We start from the raw sequence: 26,219 nt of genomic DNA on the forward strand, positions 1-26,219 counted from the left end.
TTGCAAATAAGGAAACGTTAAGAACTGGGAAAATAGTTTCACAGATTTTACAAAATACAATTAAGTATTACACACCCCAAATGTGTTTTCTTTATATTAGCCTCAGAATATTCAGATAGCTTGCCAATAACGCAACTGAAGAAAAATCTGGGCAGCACTAATTTAACAATTACTTCTTTTTTATAAATAAATATATGTTTTTTAATACACACACAAACAAACCATTCAGGTGGAAATGTGATCAATGTGATAGTGGAAACTTCCACAAGGGAATTAAGAATTATCTTGCAAAAACTGGTCAGAGTCAAAATCTGATCAAGGTGAATGGAAGTTCATTCCTTCCAAATTGACAGTTCAATATTTTTGGTGTAAAAATCTTTAAAAACCCATCCTGGCCCTTTTCTTCTTTGGCAGAGCTTGTCTGAGCTGACTGTGGCAGGATGGTCGCCAGGACATTTCACAAGTAGAAGGCACGTGATAAGATTCTGCCAAAGACGTCTGCGTGGACGAAGCTAATGGTAACGGAAAGTTTATTCCATCATCCTCCTGAGGAGGTTGGGGTGGATGGTCGTCCAATGCAGCCAAGTAATTCTGGAGGATTCTCTCTCGTTCCTTGGGAATACTGACTAACTGTATGTCTTGTGAAAAAAATGGTGCTGCTGCCTGGCTTTCTTCCACCACAAACACATTGGGCTGAGCTTCCTTTTCCTGTCGGGCGTCTTCGGAAACAGTCCTAATTGACTGTTCTACATCAGATAATGTATTAGATACAGCATTACTTTCTGTACCAGACAAATAATCACTGTGTTGCAAATCCATCACAGAGGATCTACTCCAATCTGAAAATTCACTGAAATCAGATAAGTTAGACACTGAAGATGTGAAGCTCCCCGACAGCTCTGTCCGTTGCCCCGCTCTAGCTAACTTTTGACGTCGCCTTTTTGCACGCAGTGCTTGGATTTTCTTACTCCGGTTCGTGCCTAACTTCTCCTCCCACCACTCACTCCACTTCCCTTCCCACGTGGCTGTAAGTCTTTGACTTAGTTCATCTCTCCACACCAAGGGATCCACGACATCTGGGACACGAACATGATCCGGTACTGGAAAAGTACTGTCACAAAGCACTTGCTTCTTTTCCATAATCGCGTGCATTTTATCCCACATTTCTCTGCACGTATCAGTTGATTTTTTGTCCTTCCTAAACGCCTTACCGGTGAACAGAAACTTTGTACTGAAGACAGCATGTTTGTGCAGCATATTGGAACCACTTTGAAACTTCTTTTGCTTTTTCAAAACTGAATTCATCCACCTCCGACACGTGGCAAGTGCAGCAGAACTGGGTGTTAAAGTTTCATTAGTGCTTTGCAATTTTTGTCCATCTACTCCATTTAGTGAAGGGTTTCCTTCTGGTCTTTCACTTTCCCCATGTTCCAAATCTTCTGCTCCTCCATCCCTAGGTTCTGCAGAATGGTTCAATTGTATCTCTTCACTCATCATGCTTTTTCTATTGGTTGATGAACTCGTAGGAATTAACATCTGGTAGAACAAGTCTCCCACCGCAGTGAGCTGAAACACAGACAGGGACTTTTTGCCACGACAATGGTAAAGTGTTGCAAGTCCTGCAAAATTAAAAACAAGGTTTGTCCCTCCTTTCAGTCACTCTGGTTTACCTAAACTAGATTGTAAATTTAAGCCAGACCTATCCCTCTCAATTACATAAAATGACTTACATTAAGGATGTTCAATTGCAGAACTGTTTATTTGATAAAGTACCAACTAGGTAATTGAGACAGAAAACGCCGGAAATTCTCAGCAGGTCTGACAGCATCTATGGGGAGATAATAGAGCCAACATTTCAAGTCTAGAGCTGATGAAGGCTCTTCTAGACTCGATAAGTCAGTTCTATTCTCTCCCCACAGATCTATTAGACCTGCTGAAATTTTCCAGCATTTTCTGCTTTTGTTTCAGATACCAGAATCCACAGCATTTTGCTTTTTTCTGAATCACTGAGTGTATTCACGACAGAGATAGATAGGTTCTCGATTGGTAAGGGGATTATGGAATACAGGAAATGGTAGAGTATGGGGCTGAGAAACTTATCAACCATAAGTGAATAATGAAGCAGACTTGATGGGCTGAATGGACTAATTGTGCTCCTATGATATCTTATAGTCTCTCCTGTGAGACAGCACCTTGTCACAAGTGAAATTACATTTTCCAAGATACAGCCAATGGTACATTAAGCCAATGGTACACTAGAAGTGTAACATACCTTTCTGCTACCTCAATACAATGTTTGTAAAGCAGCAGTGTGTACTATCCACACGATGCACTGCAGCAATTCACCAAAAGTCCTTAGATAGCGCCTACCAAACCCACGAACACTTTCATCTGGAAGGACAAGGGCAGCAGATAAATGGGAACACCATCACTGCAAGTTCCTCTCCAAGCCCACACCATCCTGACTTAGAAATATATCACTGTTCCTTCACAGTCGCTGGGTCAAAATCCTGGAATTCCCTCCCTGACAATATTGTGGGTCAACCCACAGAACATGGACTGCAGTGCTTCAAGAAGGCAGCTCACCACCACCTTCTCAAAAGGCAACTAGGGATGGGCAATAAATACTGGCCAGCCAGCGATGCCCATGTCCCACGAATGAATCAAGAAAGTTCTTTCAGGATTTCATAAATAAACTTTAAAATGGGAAATACAGCATTTATTAGTCGCAAGTAGAGTTACGTTAACACTGCAGTGAAGGTATTAGTTGCCACACTCCAACGCCTGTTTAGGTACATTGAGGGAGAAGTTAGCATGGCCAATCTACCTAACCTGCATATCTTTGGACTGTGGGAGAAAACCGGAGCACCCGCAGGAAACTCACGGGGACAAGGGAGAATGTGCAAACTCCACAGAGACAGTGACCCAAGCAGGGAATCTAACCCAGGTCCCTGGTGCTGTGAGGCAGCAGTACTAACCATTGTGCCACCTCATCTTTATACTCTATATAAAATTATACAAAGCAGAAATGGTGAAATGGTAATTACATCTTATGTTTATACAGCTCTGCAGTTTATACTACTTATCAGGCTGTTTCAACCATACCTTCTATTTAAAGAAAAAGAATCACATCTCACCTGCTCCAGCAGAGTGAAGCCTCTCAGCCACCACTTCATGTTGCTGAGGTAACTTGACCGGTAGGTGTTGCATCATATCATAAATACAGGAGAGTTTTTGGGGTGGACCAAATGACTGGCAAGGAAACTGCATCCCACCTAAATGGAGGTTGTAAAGGGTACGGTAAAATTCAGTATTTTTGAAATGAGTCACATTCCCACTTTATCACAAACGGCCTGAAATTTGTGGAGTTTTTGACAACGGACCATCAATGAGGTGTAACTGGGGTTTTAATGTGATCAGTGTAATAATTACTGACCAACCCAATCTGACCCTGAAACAAATACCATTATTTTTGTGGGAATGTTGCTCCATTAATTACAAGATTTGTAAATCATTTTTAAAAAACTTTCCTTATAAGTTAGTTCATTACAATTGCACCCACTTGTGGGCAGTGCTAGGGGGCCCAAGCTGGCACTGCCAAGGACACCAGTCTGACATTATTTATATATAGTATTTAAAATACTTATTGATATTGAGTCTATGAAAACCTGGACGAACCTGCCATGCACATGTACAATGTTGTTGTGCAGGGATTTGTCTTAAGTAGCCACCAATTCTCCTCAACAACTGCAGAATGCTGGGGGCGGGTGAGGAGGGAGGTGCTCCCTCTTTCCCCACCAGTCGCTCTGCAACCCCCTACATCCTCCATAAACATGCTATATTTCTCCTTAATTACCAGTACCTCATTACTATGAAGCAGGAAAACACAATCTCATTAACTAACAAGAACAGTTAGAAGTTACCAGTCACCTGAGTACTGCAGGAGTAACACTTCCTGTGTGCGTTGAGTCCCCAGGACAATCTTGTTTGTTCTGTTCTTGGCTGCCCCACATGCGACCTGTGCAAACAGTGGTGGTGATTCCAGCATGTGGGTCCACTTCAGGACTGGTAGGGTGGGAAATCGTTCATCTACAATGTAGGCAGAGTACTATATTTGAAAAGCAAAATATTAATTTAGCATTCAAGCAACCGCAAGAATAAATCATTACTGAATATTAGTTTCAAATCTTCCAAAGATTTCACAATTAGGTACAAGGTTTTAAAACATTTAAATCATGACAACCCCCCCCCGCCCCCCAATAATTGCCAAGCTGTGGAGCTGAAAGCATCAGAATTTCTTTTTTCCTGGACTATTTGGCACTCGTTTTCTTCCCTCCACTGATCCAGGTTGGAGAAAAGTCTCCTGGCATCAGCCACTCTCCAGTACATTAACAAAATGGTTGTATTTCATTGGTAAACTTCAACCGAAATACGAGTAGGCACCTGTGAAGTGTGACACACACAGACCTCATCTTGTTCCGAGCTGATATAAACTAAATCACGTCTTTACGGGAGGTGAATTCCAGATCATTTTTACTCTTTCCTAATTTTTGGATGCAGAAGTCAAATTACACCGTCAGTGCCGTCAGTTACCTCACAGACCTAGGAATCAAACAGGCTACTTGCCTGCTATCTGTCATACCATTTGGATGCTGTCAGGGAAACCTAATATTTATTAAATGCTGGAAGAACTATATAAAGCTTAATCAGTTCATTTAAACAAAAGAGGGTTGGTTCAATTCAGAAATGAACTAAAGTTGACTTATAATATAGAAGGGATCCATACTGGAGCTCAAAGTGCAATTCTGAAAAATAACTTGGTTACTTTCTCCACCTCCCCCAACTTGACGAAATTTCTGCAACATCCCCAAGCTCCAAAATGCAGACAGCAAAGTGGAGAAAAGTATGTGCACACATGTGCTTACACGCTAGTCTGAGAAACAGGGTGTTAAGACAAGAACAGTAGGGTATTTGGCCCATCGAGCCTGCTTTGCCATTTATTTGGATCATGGCTAACCATCCATCTTGGTTTCTTCTCACAGTCCAAAGATGTGCAGGTTAGGTGGATTGGCCATGCTAAATTCTCTCTCAGTGTACCCAAATGGGCGCAGGAGTGTGGCGATTAGGGGATTTTCACGGTAACTTCATTGCAGTGTTCACGAAGACTACTTGTGATTAATATAAGTAAACTTTATTTTTTTTTCAAACGCCCCATATCCTCAATGTCATTACCTATTAATTTCTGTCTTGAACATGTTCAATGATTGAGCTAAAAAAAATCATCATAGGACAACCTTGATTTATTTGAAAGTGCCCCACAACCAATGAATTAATTTTTAATGCGTAGTAACTCTTTTGCAGGCAAACAGTAGCTAACTTGCACACTGAAAAGGTCACTAATACCAAATGAGATAAATAGCCCATCAATCTGTTCTTAATGGGGAGGGAGGAATTTCTTGTCAGGATGCCAGAACTCTTCTTTGAATCTAACTATGGTATCTCAGTTGAACAGGAGTTTGTTTTAATGTCCCATCCACATGGTGATGAATCGAAGGTGACATGTTCACATCCTGGTGGACTGATCCATTCATTCATTTCATTTTCACTAGCGGACTGGCATAGAAGCAAAACGATGTCAGGTAATTACAAACCCCAAAAGTATTAAAAGGCACGAACCTGGGTAGTAATAAGATGATGGAATGGATTTACATCTCGTAGGTTTTTAGGAAGAATTACACGTTCCCCTTTCTGGCAGTCAGCAGCCTCTCCTATCTTAAACAACGTTTGGTTATAGGTCTCCCCAGCCTAAAAGTTACATATTGTGAAAAAGTTGAGAATCAGAAAATGGAATTCAGACAGGAACAATGTTCAGTATACTTTTGCATTATGCAGCAGGAGGTATTACTGCCTTGTACAGATAGCAAGAAAATACTGTGCACGGTGGCTATGTTTCAGCATTTAAAAAGTTACATTTCCCCAGAAAAGATTTAGACAAAAAACTTCTGAAATTGTGCTTTTAAAACTGCGTGTGCTCAAGATTACTATTTTGGATTACAGAAAGTCAAAAAAACTAACTGAATATTAGGTGAAACGGATCACATCTCTTGCTGTGTGAAATGGAGCATTTTAATGATTTGCATTTGATCACATCACATCAAATCCACCCTTGAAGAGAATCAAAGACACGTATATCTGCTTATGCTCCTGAGTTTGTTAGGTACAAGGCAAGAATGAATCAATTCCCATTCCACAGAAGTAAGAGATTTAAACTGCATACAGGAGTGACTAATGTTACTGAACCTAAGAAAGCATCCAAGTCAAGCTCAAATTCCCAACAACCATGCAACAGATTTGCTGTTTTCAGTAGAATATTTCAGTTGCTGCTACCATATGCTAAGGTCTACTGTTACACTGACATGCCCTTCTGCAAATGTTTGTGTTAAAGTTTGAATTATTTCTGCACAAAGCTGTCCAGACAACCCAGGAGTACAGCAATACACCACAAAGGTATTTATTGCATTGGCTTTAAAAACTCAATAAGTAACACATCCTAACATAAGTAGATACACTTCTCGCCATTTTTACTGGGAAGTGGGGAGGTGAGGAAAGAGCAAACAACAATCTCAATTTCTTAAAGATTACAGAACATTCCTGAACTCAACTCCCATAAACTCTACAAGTAGTTTAAAAAAAAACTTACCCTTATGTCAGTTAAATCAAGTCCAGTTCTATCAGCATACACGTAGACCCGTGGGTGAGCTGTGAAATCACACCATCTCCAAGGCAACTGAGCATTGAAGTAGAGGTTGTCCGTTTCCTTTCGGATTTTCTGAAGGCTAGGATAGCATTTTAACAAGAAAGAAAATAAAAATGAATAACAAAGGATTCCTTAGAGTGACGCAGTATTAACATATTGGTCTACCAAGCAAGTCCCATTGAGTAGCAACTCCACGGACTGCATAATATCAAATTTTACAAGACACGAAAGATTCCACAAACTTGAGGTTCAATTCCCTGTAAACTCATATTAAATGGAAGCTTTGCTTTGTCTCACATTTCTTAATCCAGAAATTACTTAGAATGATTTTGCCACCTATGCATGATGTGGAGATGTTGGCGCTGATGCCATACATCATGAGAAAGGGCACTTCCCGGATGCCTCACAGCACCAGGGACTTGGGTTCAATTCCTGGCTTGGGTCACTGCCTGTGTGGAATTTGCACTCTCCCCATGTTTGTGTGGGTTTCTCCGGGTGCTCCAGTTTCCTCCCACAGTCCAAAGATGTGCAGGATAGGTGAATTGGCTGTGCTAAATTCTCCCTCAGGTGCTGGAATGTGGCAACTAGGGATTGTCGCAGTAACTTTATTGCAGTGTGAATGTAAGCCTTACTTGTGACTAATAAATAAACTTTAACATTACCCTTTGTCCAGGATCCAGAGGTAGGCAGCTCCACACTCGCTGGCAATCACCAGTTCTCCAGGAACATGAGGGCTGAGGTAAAAAGAAAAGATCATTGCTGAAGTATTTTACAACTACTTTTCTAAACCTTTTGTATATAACCTCTCCAGTCCAGAATGCTCAAGATTAAATCATTTCTGGATTTTGGAATTTTCTGGATTATGGAATGACCATAGAATGTCTGACCACAAGTGTGCAAACCAGAAAACACCATAGATATAAATTGCCAAAAAAAAAAGAGATACACGTCGAAGATTTTCACCTGCACTCAACAGGACACTTACAATATGAGGGGAAAGCAACAATTTATACTGATGGTTGGCAAATAAATTCTGACTGGTGGAGGTGTTGCCATGGAGAACGCATCAGGTAACTGGCAAACATAGTTTGAAATTTAAACAAAGCCGTTTGACTCTGATTGGTCAAGGCATTACCCTGGGGAATGAAGTCAGTCAATGGTTGTCACTTATTTTGTTTAGCTGAAACAGGCACAATGTGTGTAAACTTCCTTTCTGTCAGCAGGGCCAGCGGGCTGCACCCTGATTTTCCCACCTAAATTGGCATTTAGTTACAAAATGATAAAATTCTGTCAAAGGTTTCAGATCCTAATTGGATGATCTGAGTTAACAAATAGGAACAGCTGTAGATCACACATGCCTTTGATCTGCTCTGCCTTTCAGTATGACCATGGCTAATCTTCTGATCAAAATCTCCATATTCCTATCTGTTCCCCATATCCCTCAATTTTCCACAAAATAAAAAAAATCCATGAATCCCAGCCTTCAGTATACACAACTGTGGAGCATCTACATAGACAGATTTCCGAAGATTAACAAACAACTGAATGAAGAAATTTATTCTCATCTCAGCCTCAAAATAAAGTGTTATTTAGGACTGTGACATTGCATCGTAGATTCCCCAGCAAGAAATGACCTCTCATTGTTTACCTTGTCAATCACTTTCAGAATTTTGCACAATTCAATGTGATCACCCCTCATTTTGAAGTAAATGTTGATCTCTTAGAATCATACAGTGATTCGGCCCATCGAGTCTGCTAAACTCTAGAAGATGCAGGCTCAATTTACTCAGCCTCTCACCAGAGGGCAACCCTCTCAAGTTGGTGCCCACCTTGTACACAAGCAAATAGGTTCAATTTCTCATACTCCCAATGCCACCTAAGATCAGAAAAGCTGACTTTCTTGACCCAACAACCCTACGCATTCTGTGCTTGAGTCCATAAATTAAAGCGATAATATTTTAAGTCGCAGAAGTAATTCCGATTGTGAAAGCCCAGGGTATTATGAGTCTGATAAATAGAGCATTCAGAACTTACCTGACGTTAATGCAGGTAGCCATATTGTCCACCTGAACCACCTGTAGGGCAGATGGATTCATTTCCTGCGATAACTTCCATACTCCACAATAATAGTCAGACCGAACTCCTACAAAAACTATCATTCAGAAAAGATTGGAGAATAAAACAGCACATTTATAATACACAGTAAACAAAATTTTAATATTGAAAAAAAAACTGCCACTGACATGCACAAATATCTTCCACTATCCAACGGATTTAATAACACCAGAACATGAATCTGCTCTTGTCCCTTTTAGTCACCTGAGCCCACAAAATGTTCTCAATGAGGGTAGAGTGGTTTTACACAGTTATAACCATGTGGGCAATAAACATCAAAACAAACGAAGTCTTCAAAATATGCATTTAAATGAAAATTAAATGCAGGATTTCAGACACTGGTCCCTTTCAGTGGCATTGGCATAGGTCCAGAACTCCCAAAAAGTTGGGAACTAATCAATGAAACTGGAGTTCTACGAAATTAACTTCCATTGCTGACTTAGTACGATAGAATCCACTTCAGAGACTTATGCCCATGATAAAGGCCGATATTTGAGATATGTGAATGTAGGAGCATGAGTAGGTCATTTGGTTCTTTGAGCCTTCTCCACCATTCAAAGGTCATGGCTGGTCTGATTGTGGTCTCACCTCCATTTTCCTATCTACCCCCCATAACTCTTCAGCCCCTAGATCATCAAAAATCTGTCTAACTCTACTTTGGATAAACTTAAAAAGGTCCAGCTTTCATTACTTTCTAGAAAACAGAGTTCCACACACCAATAGCCCTTTGGGAGAAGAAGATTCCTCCCTATCTTTGTCTTAAAGGGAGGCCTCTTATTTTTTAACTATGTCCGCAAGTTTAAATCTCCTCAAGACGAAACATCCTTCGGGTATGCACGCTTTCAACTGCCCTCCGGATTTTGTATGTTTCAATAAGATCGCCTCTCATTCTACTAAACTCCAATGAATAAAGGCCTAAACTGTTCAACATTTCTTCATAAGACAGTCCCTTGACCCCAGGAAGAGTCCAGTCAACCTTCTCTGAAATGTTTCTTAAGTGATTATATCTATTTTTAAATAAGGAGACCAAAAGTGCACACATCCAGATGTGATCTCACCAAGCTCCTGTACAGCTTTGGTAAAACTTCCCTACTTTTACATTTCATTCCTCTTGCAATAAATACCAACATTCCATTTGCCTTCTTAATCACTTGCTGTACCTCCATACTATGTGTGAATAATGGACCAGGACATCTAGATCCCTCTGTATCACTGAATTCTGCAACCTTTCTTATTAAAATAATATTCTGCTTTTCCATTCTTCCCACCAAAGTGAACAAGCTCACCTTTACCCATGTTATATTCCATCTGCCAACTATTTGTCCATTCATTTAACTTCCATCTTCTCTTGAAAAGTTACTTTCCTACCTCTGTTGTCACTGGCAAGTTTAGCTATGATATATTTGCTCCCTTCATCCAAGTCATTTATACAGATAGTAAATAGCTAAGCACTTAGCACTGAACCCTATGGAATTCCATCAGTTACAACTTTAGAAATGCTGCACTGCCAAGATGAGATATTTATCCAAACTCTCTGATGGACGTAAACTGCACTGTCCAAAGAAAAACTGGGCAGGACTCCTGACAGCTTAACCAAAATTTATTCCTCAGCCAGCACCATGAGAATTACACTTTGTGAAATTTGCTGTGCATAAATTGGTTGCCACAAACCCCCAGTCCCCAAATTAAAACAATGACTACTTCTATGTGAAATGTTTTGGGACATCCTAAATTTTTTTTTATTCATTCGTGGGACACAGACATCGCTGGCTGGGCCAGCATTTGTTGCCCATCCCTAGCTGCGCGAGAACAGTTGTGAGTCAACCACATTGCTGCGGCTCTGGAGTCACACATAGGCCAGATCAGGTGAGGAGGGCGGATTTTCTTCCCCGAAGTACACGAGTGAACCTGATGGGTTTTTCCAACAATCGACAATGATTTCATGGTCATCTGTAGATTCTTAATTTCAGATACCCTTTACTGAATTCAAATTCCATCAACTACCGAGGCAGCATTTGAACACGGATCCCCAGAACATGAGCTGAGTTTCTGGATTAATAGTCCAGTGATAATACCTCTAGGCCATCGCCTCCACCTTGTGCAAAGGTGCCATATAAATACAAGTCGTTTCTATTTAAAATAAATTCTAAATAATAAGCAGCGCTCCCGATCTCAATGGTTTACATACATAGTTACCTTCTTCTTCCACAGTACTGGAATCTATTTGATTGATTCTACCATTCAAGTTAAACTTCACTGGTTTAAATTTCACATTCAGATTGGGCATTTTATCATCATCAAAACCTAACTTGATTTTGCGAAAATCTGATATCAACATATTAAGGAACTTTGACAAAGTACTGATAAAATGTAGCCTTTAACAATTGTGCATTATTGATCACCAAAGCGACAGAGTATTGGAATGGTGATAGTAAACTTGTTGTTGGTACTATTTTTTTTCCCCAAATAATATTTCTTCAAAACTCAGAACATTCACGCATTGCAACTTTGTTGGTGCCTTGCATAAGCAGACATGTGTTTTTCCTTCAACTTGTGTTTGAAAAACCAAAATTCCAGCTGTGACAAACTTAACATCTCAGTTCTGAAACTATTTACATTTCCAGTAAATAAGGCTAATTAAAGAGAAATAATACAAGGGACATACATGTTCTATTAGCACATTAAAAATGATTTAGTCCAAGTCTCCATCACAAATTTCCCAGCTTGGGTCACTGTGTGTGTGGAGTCTGCATGTTCTCCCTGTGTCTGCGTGGATTTCCTTCCACAGTCCGAAAAGACGTGCTGGTTAGTGCACGGCACAGTGGTTAACACTGCTGCCTCACCGCGCCAGGGACCCAGGTTTGATCCCCAGCTGGACAGAATTGGACAGATTAATGTCAGTGCAGACTCAGTGGGCCAAATGGCTCCTGTTTCTCACTGTAGATTCTACGAAAGTAAAATAGAGGGCACGAGAAAGAAAGAAAAATCAAGGAAAACCCAGATTTATTTTATAAACACAAAGAGTAAAAGGGCTTGTCAGGAAATAGTGGGATCATTTAGGGATAACACATGCATGTAGGCAAAAGACATGAGTTCTGACTGAAGATTTTGTTTCTGTTTTCACAAAACAGACATTGTAATAAAGGAGGAGTATGAAATATCATACACCCACAGGGCTGTTTTACAGTAAGTTCCATATTATTTTATGGAGAGACAGTGAAAGAGTGGCAATATAGTTCCAAATCAGTGTGGTGTATGATTTGGAGAGAAACCCGTATATCGTTTAGAAATCATAGAAACCCTACAGTGCAGAGTCTGCACTGACAACAATCCCATTTAGGCCCTATCCCCATAACCCCATATATTTACCTCTATCCTATGCATCCTGGGACACTAAGAGGCAAGTTACCACGGCCAATGCACCTAATCTGCACATCTTTGGACTGTGGGACGAAATTGGAGGAAACCCACGCAGACACAGGGAAAACGTTCAAACTCCACACAGGCAGTGACCCAAGCTGGGAATCGAACCCAGGTTCCTGGAGCTGCGAAGCAGCAGTGCTAACCACTGTGCCACCATGCTGCCCCCGTAACTGCTGCTCTTGTTCTTCCAGGTGGTAAGAAGTCAGAGTTCAGACTACATTGGTCTCATCATAAAGACTTTTTCATTACATTGTTTCTGGAAGAATCAGGGGCAGGGGTGTTGTTTTTAAGGGGAAGTGAAGACAGGCTACTTTACAACCAAGTTGCCTCATTTGCAGCATAGATTTGAGCTAAAAATAAAAGTGCAAAGTATAACAATAAATAACCTTTTCATAAACAAGTGAGGCAAGTTACCCAAAGGATACGGAGTGAGTTCATGGATTCACTGCCAGGATAGATCAGACATCCTTCTTCTGAACGGGCTTCTTTGGAGAAAGGACAGTATACCAGGGCACCTCCAGTGGCCGAATGATCAAACAGCAGCTTGTTTCTTTGAATCTTCATTTCTTCATGAATATTTTCTGCCAGCAGGTTTGGTGGAATATCAAAAACAGACTCCCTCAAAAACAGATTTAAAAATCTGGCTCGCTTACTCCCACTAGAAAGTGGGCATCTATAAAATTAATGAAGAGCACGTATCAGAGAAATGCTAAATGGGCAGTCATCATCTGCACACTTTTGTGGGTCTATATGCAAAATACATACAATATACTATCGCAAATCACTCTAATATTATACTTGAGGTCTTGTGGTGCAAATGGTAGCATTCCTGTCTCTGAGCCAGTAGGTCCAGGTTTACAACTTGATAATCAGGCAAGGTGCATTCATGACATAGCCAAACAAGCTGAGCATTGACTCTGAGTCTCTCTAACATACAACAATAGCAGATGGTAGGAGCAGGAGAGATTCCTAATCAGCCTTGTTTGTTTTTTATTCATTTGTGGGACACGGGTATCGCTTAGCCAGCAATTCCTACATTCCATTAATGAATTTTTATAAAGGCTCTAAGTGACAAACATTGAGTTTCAAATTTTCCACACGCTCACTAAAACCCAAATTTCATTTGCTGGGCTAATGTAGAGTTGCTGGAATAGAATCAGTGCAGTGCAGGAGGCCAATCAGCCCATCGAGTCAGCACCAACAATCCCACCCAGGCCCAATCCCTGTAATCCCACATATTTACCCTGCTAATCCCCCGATGCTAAGGGTGGGATTTTGTGGCCTTGCTCAACGCATGACCGGAAAATACTGCCCGAGGCCAATGGAGCTTCCCATTGTCTGTCTGTCCACCTCCCTCTCCACCCCCCAACCCCCAACCCCTCCCCAACTCCCCCTCTCTCTCTGATTCCCATGGCGGGCAGGGTGGCAGAATTCCAGCAAAGGGGTCAATTTAGCACGGCCAATCAACCTAACCCACACAGCTTTGGATTACATTTTGTTTCAATAAATCATAATGTCACAAGTGAAATGTGACCTGGAGAACTGAATCTTACGTGAGGGATGCCTCTGGAAAGAGCAACATTATGGTACACATTCTTTGCAGGATGTAAATTCTGATGGTACTTACTCTCTCCGTTGTACTCGCTCTGTAAATGTCTTCAAATGTTTTATACTTATTGCTGTCTGTCTTGCCTTTCCCTTGGAGAAAGAACAGTGCAGCAATGAAACATTTTGGTAACCAAAGCTCTCTGTACTTACAATATTAAACACTGAAGGCAATTAAGCAATTCTAATTTGGAGTGGTCCGGGAGCCCAGGATAACTCGGAATAATAAGGGAATTTGGCAGTGGAAGGCAGAAATGCTCAAGCTGGCAGCCAGGCTGGTCATATACCACTGTCATAAGTCGTAATGAGGAACAGTTCTGAAAAACAAAGGCAAGGCACATTCTTAGCAGATCTACAGAAGCATCAACATTTGTGTCGATGGCAGACCAGCGGCAAGGTAATTTTTCTCATCCCCATGGACAAGAGAAAAGCTCTTCTTTAAAAAAATTCATTCGTGGGCAGGGGCATCACTGGCTGGCCAGCATTTATTGCCCATCCCTAATTGCCCATGGGCAGTTGAGAGTCAACTGCATTGCTGTGACTGTAGGCCAGGCCAGATAAGGACAGCAGATTTCCTTCCCTAAAGAACATTAGTGAATCAGGTGGGTTTTTCCGACAATCGACAATGATTTCACGGACATCAGTAGGTTCCTAATTCCAGATAGTTTTTTTAATTGAGTTCAAATTCGACCATCTGCCAATACAAGATTTGAACTCAGGTCCTCGGAATATTGGTTGAGTATCTGGATTAATAGTCTAGCGATACCACTAGTAGGCCATCACCTCCCCATCCATCCTGCATTTTTTCTGTTAATGCTATTGGTTCTTCACTTCTGCGCCTACCACCATTTGTCATTACAGATGCTGACTGGTGATGTATTATTGGCCAAAGTGACTATCTTCAGGTCAAGTTGCGAGGAGCGTGTGGAATTGCGTGGAGGGTGTGGAAAGTCTGCAGAGAGATCTGGATAGGCTAAGCAAGTGGGCGAGGACCTGGCAGATGGAGTATAATGTTAGCAAGTGTGAGGTTATCCACTTTGGCAGAAATAATAGTAGGAGGGATTACATTTAAAGGGTGAAAAGCTGCAGCATGCTACGGTGCAGAGGGACCTGGGGGTCCTTGTGCATGAGTCGCAAAAACCCAGTCTGCAGGTGCAGCAGGTGATCAAGAAGGCGAATAGAATGTTGGCCTTTATCGCGAGGGGGATAGAATATAAAAGCAGGGAGGTCTTGCTGCACTGAACAGGGTACTGGTGAGGCCGCAGCTGGAGTACTGTGTGCAGTTTTGGTCGCCGCATTTGCGCAAGGATATTTTGGCCTTGGAGGGAGTGCAGAGGAGGTTCACTAAGCTGATACCGGAGATGAGGGGGTTGGAATATGAAGAGAGACTAAATGGACTGGGTCTGTACTGGGTGGAGTTTAGAAGGATGAGGGGGGATCTTATAGAGACGTATAAGATAATGAAAGGGATGGATAGGGCAGAGGTAGAGAGATTCTTCATGCTTAGAAAGGTTAGCAGGACTAGAGGGCACAGCCTCAAAATAAAGGGGGGGGGGGCGCAGTTTAGATCGGAGTTGAGGAGGAACTTCTTCACTCAAAGGGTGGTGAATCCCTGGAATTCTCTGCCCGTTGAAGTGGTGGAGGCTACCTCGCTAAATATATTTAAGTCACAGGTAGATAGGTTTTTGACAGACAAGGGAATTAAGGATATGGGGAGAAAGCGGGAAAGTTGAACTGATCCACTTCAGATCAGCCATGATCTTATTGAATGGCGGAGCAGGCTCGAAGGGCTAGATGGCCTACTCCTGCTTCTTATGTTCTTATGCAAGTCCAGACATTTTCAAGCATTGAGGGTAGTAACCTTGCCTAACATCTAAACACATTTTCAGAGATGGTCACAGGAAGGTAACTAAGCAAAGGAACCTTGTTTATCTTTTTCCCCTTTAATCCAACTGGTTAGAATTTAAACTTGGGCAGCATTTTGACTTAGGTAAATTGAGGGCAGATCAGGTATGTTTTAGTCTTGATTATTCACATCTTAAAAATTGTTGTACATTAATGTTACAACCATTATCTGAGGAGGTTTCCAGAAATGCACAACGCTGACTTTTGCTTGGAACATGGTAATAGGCTTGAATAATTTTGGATAAACCATGTCACTTTCTACAACACACAATTCTATTCTAAATAATTTGGTAGATTCATCCCAGAACTGGGAGGCACAGTGGCTAGTTAGCACTGCTGCCTCACGGCACCAGGGACCCAGGTTCGATTCCCAGCTTGGGTCACTATCTGCGTGCAGTTTACACGTTCTCCCTATGTCTGCTTGGGTTTCTTCCGGATACTCAGGTTTCCTCCCACAGTACGAAAGACGTGCTGGTTAGGTGCATTGATTCAAATAGGTACTGGACTGTAGCGAATAGGGGAATTTCATAGTAACTTCGTTGCAGTGTTAATGTAAGCCTTATTTGTGACTAATAAATAAACTTTGGCTCCTTACTATTAACTGTTCCGAAGTACAATATCTACATTTAGCTACGTTAAAATTCAATTGCCTTAACTCAGCCTACATATAAAACATATAACAGGACTGTAGAATCATTATAACATTGTTACATGGACCATCTGTCCCTGCTGGTCCTCTTAGGGAGTTAGCCAGCAATACCCCCTTGTGCTCTCCCCACATTCCTCCTTTACAGATATTTAGAAAATTTAGAAATAGGCCACTCTGCCCATCACGTCTGCGCCAGCCAAAAAAAAATGAGCCCTTCCCTGCAACCTAATCCCATTTTCCTGCACTTGGTCCATAGCCCTGAGGTTACTGGACTTCAATAGCGTATCCAGACATATTGTAAATGAGTCGAGTGTTTCTGCGTCTACTACTCTTTCAGACAGTGAATTCCAGAATCCTACAAAACTCTGGGTGAGAAAAGTATTTTCCTCATATCTTCGCCTACCAATCACTTCAAATCCCTAACCACTGACCTTTCTGCTAAGAGAAATAGGCATTATCCATCCACTCTATCTAAGCCCCTCACAACCTTACACCTCAGTCAAATGTCCTCTCAGCATCCTCTATTCTAAGGAGAGCAACCCCAGAATATCCAACCTTTCTTCAAAGCTGCAGTTCTCTTGTCCGTCAACTTTTTCATGAATCGACTTTGTACCCACTCTAATACAAATAACATCCTTTCTCTAATGGGGCGACCAGAACTACATGCAGTACTAAGCTTTAGCCTAACTAGCATTTTATACAGCTCCAGCATAACCTCCCTGCTCTAATGCTCCATTCCTCAGCTAAAAATGAAAGGATTCCATAAACTTTCTTAACCACTTTATCAAACATTCCTGCTACCTTCAGAGATCTGTAGACATTCACTCAAGGTAGATAAGCCTACAAAAGGAGAGGGTGTACTTGATTTGGTATCGGGAAATGAATCTGGTCAGGTGTCAGATCTCTCAGTGGGAGAGCATTTTGGAGATAGCGATCATAATTCTATCTCCTTTATAATAGCATTGGAGAAAGATAGGATCAGACAAGTTAGAAAGTGTTTAATTGGAGTAAGGGGAATTATGAGGCTATCAGGCAGGAAATTGGAGGCTTAAATTGGAAAGAGGTTTTCTCAGGGAAATGTACGGAAGAAATGTGGCAAATTTTCAGGGAATATTTGTCTGGCGTTGTGCATAGCAACGTCCCAGTGAGACAGGGAAGCTGTGGTAGGTTACAGGAACCGTGGTGTACAAAGGCTGTATTAAATCTAGTCAAGAAGAAAAGCTTACAAAAGGTTCAGAAAGCTAGGTAATGTTAGAGATCTAAAATAGTATACGGCTAATAGAAAGGATCTTAAGAAGGAAATTAGGAGAGCCAGAAGGGCATGAGAAGGCCTTGGCAGGCAGGATTAAGGAAAACCTCAAGGCATTCTGCAAGTATGTGAAGAGCAGGAGGATAAGACATGAAAGAATAGGACCTATCAAGTGTGACAGTGGGAAAGTTTGTATGGAACCAGAAGAAATAGCAGAGGTACTTAATGAATACTTTACTTCAGTATTCACAGTGGAAAAGGATCTTGGTGGTTGTAGTGAAGACTTGCAGCAGACTGAAAACCTTGAGCATATAGATATTAAGAAAGAGGATGTGTTGGAGCTTTTGAAAAGCATCAAGTTAGATAAGTCGCTGGGACTGGATGGAATGTACCCCAGGCGACTGTGGGAGGCGAGGGAGGAGATTGCTGAGCTCCGGCGATGATCTTTGCATTATCAATGGAGTTGGGAGAGGTTCCGGAGGATTGCGGATGTTGTTCCTTTATTCAAGGGAGTAGAGATAGCCCTGAAAATGATAGAACAGTGAGTATAACCTCAGTGGTTGATAAGTTGATGGGGAAGATCCTGAGAGACAGGATTTATGAACATTTGGAGAGGTATAAACATGATTAAGAATAGTCAGCATGGCTTTGTCAAAGGCAGATCGTGCCTTATGAACCTGATTGAATTTTTTGAGGATGTGACTAAACACGTTGATGAAGAAAGGGCAGTAGATGTAGTATATATGGACTTCAGCAAGACATTTGATAAGGTGCCCCGTGGAAGGCTTATTGAGAAAGTGAGGGGGCATGAGATCCAAGGGGACATTGCTTTGTGGATCCAGAACTGGCTTGCCCACAGAAGGCAAAGAGTGGTTACAGATGGGTCATATTCTGCATGGAGGTCGGTCACCAGTGCAGTGCCCCAGGGGATCTGTTTTGGGACCCTTACTCTTTGTGAATTTTATAAATGACCTGGATGAGGGGGTGGAGAGATGGGCTGGTAAGTTTGCTGATGACTCAAAGGTTGGAGGTGTTGTGGATAGTGTGGAGGGATGTCAGAAGTTGCAGAGCAACATTGATAGGATGCAGACTAGGCAGAGAAGTGGCAGATGGAATTCAACCCAAATAAGTGCGAAATGGTTCATTTTGGCAGGTCAAATAGGATGGCAGAATATAATATTAATGGTAGGACTCTTGGCAGTGTGGAAGATCAGAAGGATCTTGGGGTCCGAGTTCATAGGATGCTCAAAGCAGCTGCGCAGGTTGAAGCTGTGGTTAAGAAGGCATATGGTGTACTGGCCTTCATCAATCGAGGAACTGAATTTAGGAGTCGAGAGATAACGTTGCAGCTATATAGGACCCTGGTTAGACCCCACTTGGAGTACTGTGATCAGTTCTGGTCGTCCCATTACAGGAAGGATGTGGAAGCCATAGAAAGGGTGCAGAGGAGACTTACAAGGATGTTGCCTGGGTTAGGGAGCATGCCTTATGAGGATAGGTTGAGTAAGCTCAGCCTTTTCTCCTTGGAGAGACGAAAGATGAGGGGTGACCTGATAGAGGTGTATAAGATGTTGAGAGATATTGATCGAATGGATAGCCAGAGGCTTTTTCCCAGGGCTGAAATGGTTGCCACAAGAGGACACAGGTTTAAGATGCTGGGGAGTAGGTACAGAGGAGATGTTAGGGGTAAGTCTTTCACTCAGAGAGTGGTGGGTGCATGGAATGGGCTGCCAGCAACAGTGGTGGAGGTGGATTCGATAGGGTCTTTTAAGAGACTTTTAGATAAGTACATGGAACTTAGTAAGATAGAGGGTTACAGAGATGCCTAGTAATCTCTAAGGTAGGGACATGTTCGGCATAACTTTGTGGGCTGAAGGGCCTGTGTTGTGCAGTAGTTTTTCTATGTTTCTACAGAAAAAGGTCCCTCTCAAGATCCTCCCATTTATTCTATAATATTAGATCAATAAAATAATATTGACATCTAACTACAACCTTCTGGGAACAACAATAAATCACACAATTCACTTAGATTATATAATTCAGCTGTTACAATTTCATGAGATTCTTGCAATTAGTTTACAGAAAGCAAACACAATCCTTACTCTGAGGACTGAATTTCCAAAATAAAAGTTCTCCTCTAGAAGTTTACCCATTGAACTGAAGGCATCATCAGGTTGATCAAGAAAGAAGTTCGCCATCTGCAAAATTATAAAAATGCAACAGTGACACAAACATGCAAGAAAGTAAATGCAATGCAAATAGTTATATCCTTCCTTGAATATTTTAGAAATGCATTTTACGTTATGCCATGACTTAGCATGTTGTAACTATCAGATCACATTCCAGTTAAAAAGTATACAGACCCCTGTTTTAAAAGTTTTTTAAACAAACTTCAATATCAAGCTTAGTTACAAATAATAAAGCCAGTGCTTGCAGAAAAAGACTTTACTGCCTTCAGTAAAAAAAAGATGTACATTTAATAACTATGGGGCCAGACAGAATCACAATTTTTATAATGAGTTTATACACTATAGGTACTTCAGGTCTTAATCTATATGTCAACATATGTAATCATGAAATAAGAAATAAAATGCTTCATGTATCATGCCTGTTCCGTGAAGTTAAGTGGATGCATTGTCATGTCATTTCTTAATCCAGCTGCCATTATCCTCCCTGTGTAAGAAAGATCTTCCAGGCTCACAGGGCGAAACTTCAACGCTAACAAAGAAAAAGAAATTGACTTCAGCAACAAACAAAATAAGGTACAAACCCATCACACAAAAATTAAGACTCCCAATAAAGGCCAGTTTCTGAACAAAATTGTTTTAATGGAATAAACCAAATAACAAAGCTTTGAAAATATGTTTTGTTCACTAATGATGCATATTTCATAGATAACAATGATAAAGATAGAGTCAACGCAGTTCTATGAAACAAAAATCACGTTTGACCTACTTTTAGAGTTTTGATGGACGAGCTGGGTAGATAAGAGGGAACCAGTAGATGTTGTATATTTGGATTTTCAGAAGGCGTTTAATAAGTTGCCACAAAATAAGTTGTTATACAAAATTAGGCCTTATGGTATGGGGTAATGTATTCACATTCTTTGTGGATTAATTGACAAACAGATACAGAGTATAGGAATAAATTAGTCAATTTCAGGATTGCAACAAGGTTAGTGCTTGGATCTCAGCTATTAGGTGTCAACCCATAGTTCAGTTTGTAGCTATAAGTTTAAGTCTTAGTCATCCTCATGACTTGCCTTCCCATTTATTTCAAATGAAGACTAACATTTTCCCAATGACGGATGTTAAACTAACTGGCCTACAGGTACCTGTTTTTTGTTTCCCTTTCTTTCTAAATGAGGGTGTCACATTGGCAGTTTTCCAATCCTTTGGGGCTTTTCCTGAATTTCAGGAATCCTGGAAGATTATGACTAGTATATCCACTGTCTCTGTTGCTACTTTCTTTAATATCCTTAGCAATAAAACCATTGATACATATTTTAAATAACTGTGGCCCCAAGCACTGGTCCCTGTGCCTCTCCACGAGTTACAGATTGTCATCTTGAAAATGCCCCTCTTTACCCAAATGGTATGCTTTGTCTGCATAATGCGCAAGAAGCAATATTTTTCACTGTATACCAATACACGTGACGAAAATAAATCAAATCAAATATATTACCCCCAGCTCCATGGGTTTTTATCCTATGAAGTAGCCTTTTTGTGTGGTACCTTATCAAATGCTTTTTGGAAATCCAAGCATATTATATCTACTGGTTCACCTTTAGCTGTCCCGCTTGTTATCACCTCTAAGAATTCTAATAAATTCATCAAGCATGAAGCCATGTTGACACTGCTTAAATGGACTCTGACATTTTCCAATGACAAATGTTAAGCTACCTGGCTTATAGTTACCCTTTTTGAACAAGGGTGTCACACTGGCAGTTTTCCAATCCTTTGGGTCTTTTCCTATATTTAAGGAATCTTGGAAGATTATTACTAGTGCATCTATTATCTCTGTAGCTACTCTCTTTAATATCCTAAGATGCAACCCATCAAATCCAGGGTAACTATTTGCTTTCAACCCCATTAGTTTCTATAATACTTCTTTTCTAGTGACAGTTATTGTATTCATTTCTTCCCCAACTTTTCCCGTTTGATTATTCAGTATTTTTGCCACATCAGTTTGATCAATCCAACCGCTCCCCAGTACCAAAGCATAGTGGTCATTCTTCATATGAGTTTACACTATGAATGATTCCAATTGTTCAACCACAGACTTATCCTCACCCAATATCCACAAATGCTTACTTTGGCTAACCCACTGTTTAAATGTTCATGCTTGAATATCTGCATTTTTGCCATACAAACGCGATATAAGCAATTGAGAATGTTACCAAAACAACATAATGGACGTCACGGTGGCACAGTGGTTAGTGCTGCACCAAGGACCTGAGTTCGATTCCAGGCTTGGATGACTGTCTGTGTGGTGTTTGCACGTTCTCCCTGTGTCTGCATGGGTTTCCTCCGGGTGCTCCGGTTTCCTCCCATAGTCTGAAAGACGTGCTAGTCAGGCGCATTGACCCGAAGTGTGGCGACTAGGGGAATTTCACGATAACTTCATTGCAGTGTTAACGAAAGCCTAATTTGTGACTACCAAATAAACTTAACTTTAATGCTGAAGCAAGGTTAATATTGTGTATTATGGATATTGCAGTTTCCAGGTCTGATGAAAGGTCGTCAACCTCAAACAACTCAGCTTCTTGCTCCAAGTTTTGCCTGCCCTGCTGATGTTTTTTGCCACACTCTCATTTTCATTTTAGATTTTCAGCATCTGAAGTGTTTTGCGTTAGTTCTCACAACAACCTGTTTATCACGTGATGGAAATCTGCCCAGCAAACTTCTGCTGTAATAGTGCTGGTGACAATGGAAAGACAACTGAATAGCAAAATATCTTCACTGGAATGTGTTTCATCCACGATCTCTCATTTGATCTACTCACAGTGTTACTAATAACTTAGTTAACACATGAAACCAATTTTGCATTACCTGATTTGGCTGGAAGAAGTGGAACTACAACAGGTTCCAATGGTTCCCAATTTTCTTGCTTCAGGCTTTTCAGGGCTGACCATTTCAACTCTGTTTCCTGCAACAACAGTTGTGTATGTATTATATATAAAATATCATAATTCAGGAATGGGTCCCCCATGTACAAATGTATATGTTCATATGAAGAGACTAGTTATCGGCAAACAAAAGGAATAAGATCAAGCCTTGCATTTTTTTTTTAATTACTCAAGTTTGGGGAATCTATAGTTCCCCATTATTTTCTCTATTGGAAACACCTTGGCCAGAGTCAACTTGTCAACTAATCAGCATCCTTTTATCCTATAACATAAACTGACATCATTGTTTGAAATTCAGCATTCTTTTGAGTAGACTGGGCTTGTACTTGTTGGAGTTTAGAAGAATGAGGGGAGATCTCATTGAGACGTATAAGATGATGAATGGGATGGATAGGATAGAGGTGGAGAGGCTCTTCCCGCTCAGAAAGGACAGCAGGACTAGAGGGCACAGCCTCAGGATAAAGGGGGGGGGGGGTGCGGTTTAGAACGGAGTTGAGGAGGAACTTCTTCACTCAAAGGGTGGTGAATCTCCGGAATTCTCTGCCCGTTGAAGTGGTGGAGGCTGCCTTGCTCAATACTTTTAAGACGTGGGTTGATAGGTTTTTGATAGGCAAGGGGATTAAGGGTTATGGGGAGAGGGCGGGAATGTGGAACTGAGCCATGACAGATCAGCCATGATCTTATTGAATGGCAGGGCAGGCTCGAGGGGCTAGATGGCCTACTCCTGCTCCTATTTCTTATGTTCTTATGTTTTTATGTTTTCGTTGTCCTGATGAGTGCAAGATGAAAAGCTTAGACAACATGTCTCTTTTCAAAAAGATTTAGGTTAATCAGTATTAATTAATGTTGCATCCTTTAAGAAGTGCCAACAATATTGCAAACTTCCAATTTACTGTCAGAACATTTAAACCTAAGCCCCTGTGAAAAGTCTTTTTTTTGAGCGATTTTTAAAAATTTTCAATTAACTTAAATATCCAATGTATTTGCACTATGTAAAGTAATTTTAACTTTATCCTGCCTACCTCTTCTCAGAACCATAATAGGACCCCTTCCCTTAGTCTCACTTTCCATCGAATCTAATAAGATCCTCTCCATGAAACATGGAGGTTTTCACAGTAACCTCATCACAGTGTTAACATAAGCCTATTTGTGACACTAAGAAAGAAAAAAGGCAGATTTTCCCTTGCCTGCGCATTTTTCAAAGAAAAATTTCCCTCATAACACCCTCATTCACCTTTTACCAACACATGAAATAGAAACCCAAGTAGGCCATTTGGCCCCTTGAGTCTACCCTGTCATTCAATAAGATCCTGCTGATTTGTTTGCGTTGAGTTCCACATTCCCAACTACCTCCCGAAAAGAAATGATTCCCTTGTCTGTCAAGAATCTACCCGCATCCACCTTAAAAATATTCAACAACTCCGCTTCCATCACTTTCCAATGCAGAGCTTTAAAAAAACTTCTCCTCATCACTGTCCGAAAAAACCTGTAATTTTAAAATCTGCTCTCTAATTCTGAACTCACCTACAAGAAGAAACATCCTTTCCAAATCCACCTGGCGGAGACAAACCCTACTAGAAACTAGCCCAACCTGTCCACCGTTTCCTCATCAGATGTGGAAGGGGATTTCTAATCAGCTAATAGATTTATAGGCAGAATGCAGTCTTTCAGAGGACAAAGAATTAATAAAGAGTTAAACTATTATTGGGCAAACTAACACAGCTTACACATATGTGAATGCAATAATTGAATCAAAACAAATAATTGATTTTAAACCATATATGCTGATATTTTTCAATATATTTCCATGTAAACATATGCTTTAATCAAGCAAAGGTACCAAAAGGCATGGCAGTTGGAGTCAGTAGTTTAAAGTCAAAGGCCTGGGAACAGACTAATCAGCAAGTCCTATTGGATGACATTCTTAAGAGGTTACACATTATGTGACATTAAGAATAGTTTTATTCATTGCCCAGACACAGAATAGATATGAACCTGGGTGCAGGAACACGTGTGTTCAACTTGACAGCGAGCCGGTGGAAACATCCATTGCAGTAGCATCTGCCGTTACTGACTGACAGAGATTTAGTTAATGACAAGGGGAGACTATGTCGGGAATCAGTTGGAAGAATAAGATATCACCATACTATTAAGTATCTTATGGTTGGCTGAGGTATCTGACAGAGTTTTGTATTTACGTATGAGTGTTAAATGGAATTGATTTTAAGCTAATGAAAGATGGAATTATTGATTATGAAAAAGATTAACTGATCTGCATTTTAATTACAGAGTAAATTAGAGTTACTTCTTTCAGAGACGTTCTGTTGCTCTGTCCTCAGAGCTATTTAACCCTTCGTCAGACTCTGGCAGGCCGTACACTTGTATTCTGTTCTACATTTCATAAATTTGTTATGTCTTTTATTCAGAGATATTTGCCTTGTAAGTATTGAATTGCCTTAGTTTAAGACACAATTGGCCACCTCTTAAAATTTCCCCACAATATAGGAGAACGCACTCATTCCAGTATCAATCCAGTAAACCTCCTCTGAACACTTTTGCATCCTTCCTTAAATCAGGCCAGAAGTGCATACAGAATTCAATCACTCTCCTTTCCCTGGCATCATCTCACATATGACACTGGCCTACAGGACCCGAAACATTCCTAGCTGGGACATCTAATTGCAGTTCCTCCAATATAGTAAGCAGTCCTCAACCTATCTGTGACTGCAGCACTACATTCTGCGCCCTCTCCTTTCCTTTTTCCCTATGTACTCTATGAATGGTATGTTTTGTCTGTATAAGCACACAAGAAACAATACTTCTCACTGTATCCCAACACATGTGACAATAATAAAGCAAATCAATACAGTATTCACCACTCATGGTGAGGTCTTCCCTGCAACAGTGAAACCAAACTAGGTGCTTGCTTTGTTGATCATGCTTGGTGCTGGTATTGATGTTGAATTCCCCATCCAAAGACTGACTGCTCAACTTTGTTTCTCTCCTCCTCCGTGAGAAGTCTCACCAGGTTAAAGTCCAGCAGATTTATTTGGCGGCACAAGCTTTCGGAGCACTGCCCCTTCATCACTCACTCGATGAAGGACAAACCTGTTGGACTTTAACCTGGAGTTGTCAGACTTCTTACTCTCTGCTCCTCACACAGGTGCTGCCTGATCTGCTACCCTCTCACCTGCTGCTGCTCCCCGCTCTCCACACAGAACGGCTGGACCTGCTCATATTTACCCCAGCCCCCTGGCTCCCGGGAGTTCCTGGCAGAGGGGCCGGGATTGTAGAAGCTGGGGAACAGGGAATAGGGAAAGGCGCTCGCCATGTGAGCTACACTGCCTTACACCCACGCGGCACCCGTCCCCATACAGGCGGCCGGCTA

At 41.1% G+C, this 26,219-nt stretch overlaps 1 protein-coding gene across 3 annotated transcripts; it reads right to left on the reverse strand.

Annotated features, from left to right (window-relative positions):
• Nucleotides 1–26,219, reverse strand: taf1c (TATA-box binding protein associated factor, RNA polymerase I subunit C). 3 transcript variants are annotated; one of them, XM_080210086.1, is made up of 14 exons: nt 26,022–26,219; nt 22,755–22,851; nt 20,312–20,421; nt 19,806–19,901; nt 13,923–13,993; nt 12,721–12,968; nt 11,069–11,197; nt 8,792–8,900; nt 7,420–7,491; nt 6,701–6,836; nt 5,677–5,805; nt 3,931–4,108; nt 3,138–3,275; nt 1–1,619 (listed from the first exon to the last, which is right to left on the reverse strand). In XM_080210086.1, the coding sequence occupies exons 1-14, from the start codon at nt 26,160–26,162 to the stop codon at nt 379–381; spliced, it is 2,895 nt and encodes a 964-aa protein (XP_080066212.1). In that variant the 5' UTR covers nt 26,163–26,219; the 3' UTR covers nt 1–378. The 3 variants fall into 3 exon arrangements, with proteins under 3 accessions (XP_080066212.1, XP_080066133.1, XP_080066296.1); XM_080210007.1 differs by having other exon boundaries at nt 8,792–8,909; XM_080210170.1 differs by lacking the exon at nt 26,022–26,219 and adding an exon at nt 25,137–25,770 and having other exon boundaries at nt 8,792–8,909.

Source organism: Carcharhinus amblyrhynchos, chromosome 1 (genome assembly GCF_965287045.1).
Source record: "Carcharhinus amblyrhynchos chromosome 1, sCarAmb.v2.hapA, whole genome shotgun sequence".
Taxonomy (NCBI): domain Eukaryota; kingdom Metazoa; phylum Chordata; class Chondrichthyes; order Carcharhiniformes; family Carcharhinidae; genus Carcharhinus; species Carcharhinus amblyrhynchos.

Bases quoted from the DNA above. Each gene is read 5' to 3' on its own strand.
- taf1c (XM_080210007.1), bottom strand. From the start codon at position 26,162: ATGGCGAGCGCCTTTCCCTATTCCCTGTTCCCCAGCTTCTACAATCCC. The intron at 13,994-19,805 runs GTAAGGATTGTG...TCTTTCTCCAAG, and splicing joins TTGGAAATTCAGTCCTCAGA to GGAAAGGCAAGACAGACAGC. The intron at 4,109-5,676 runs GTTCGTGCCTTT...TTTCAAATATAG, and splicing joins ATCATCTTATTACTACCCAG to TACTCTGCCTACATTGTAGA.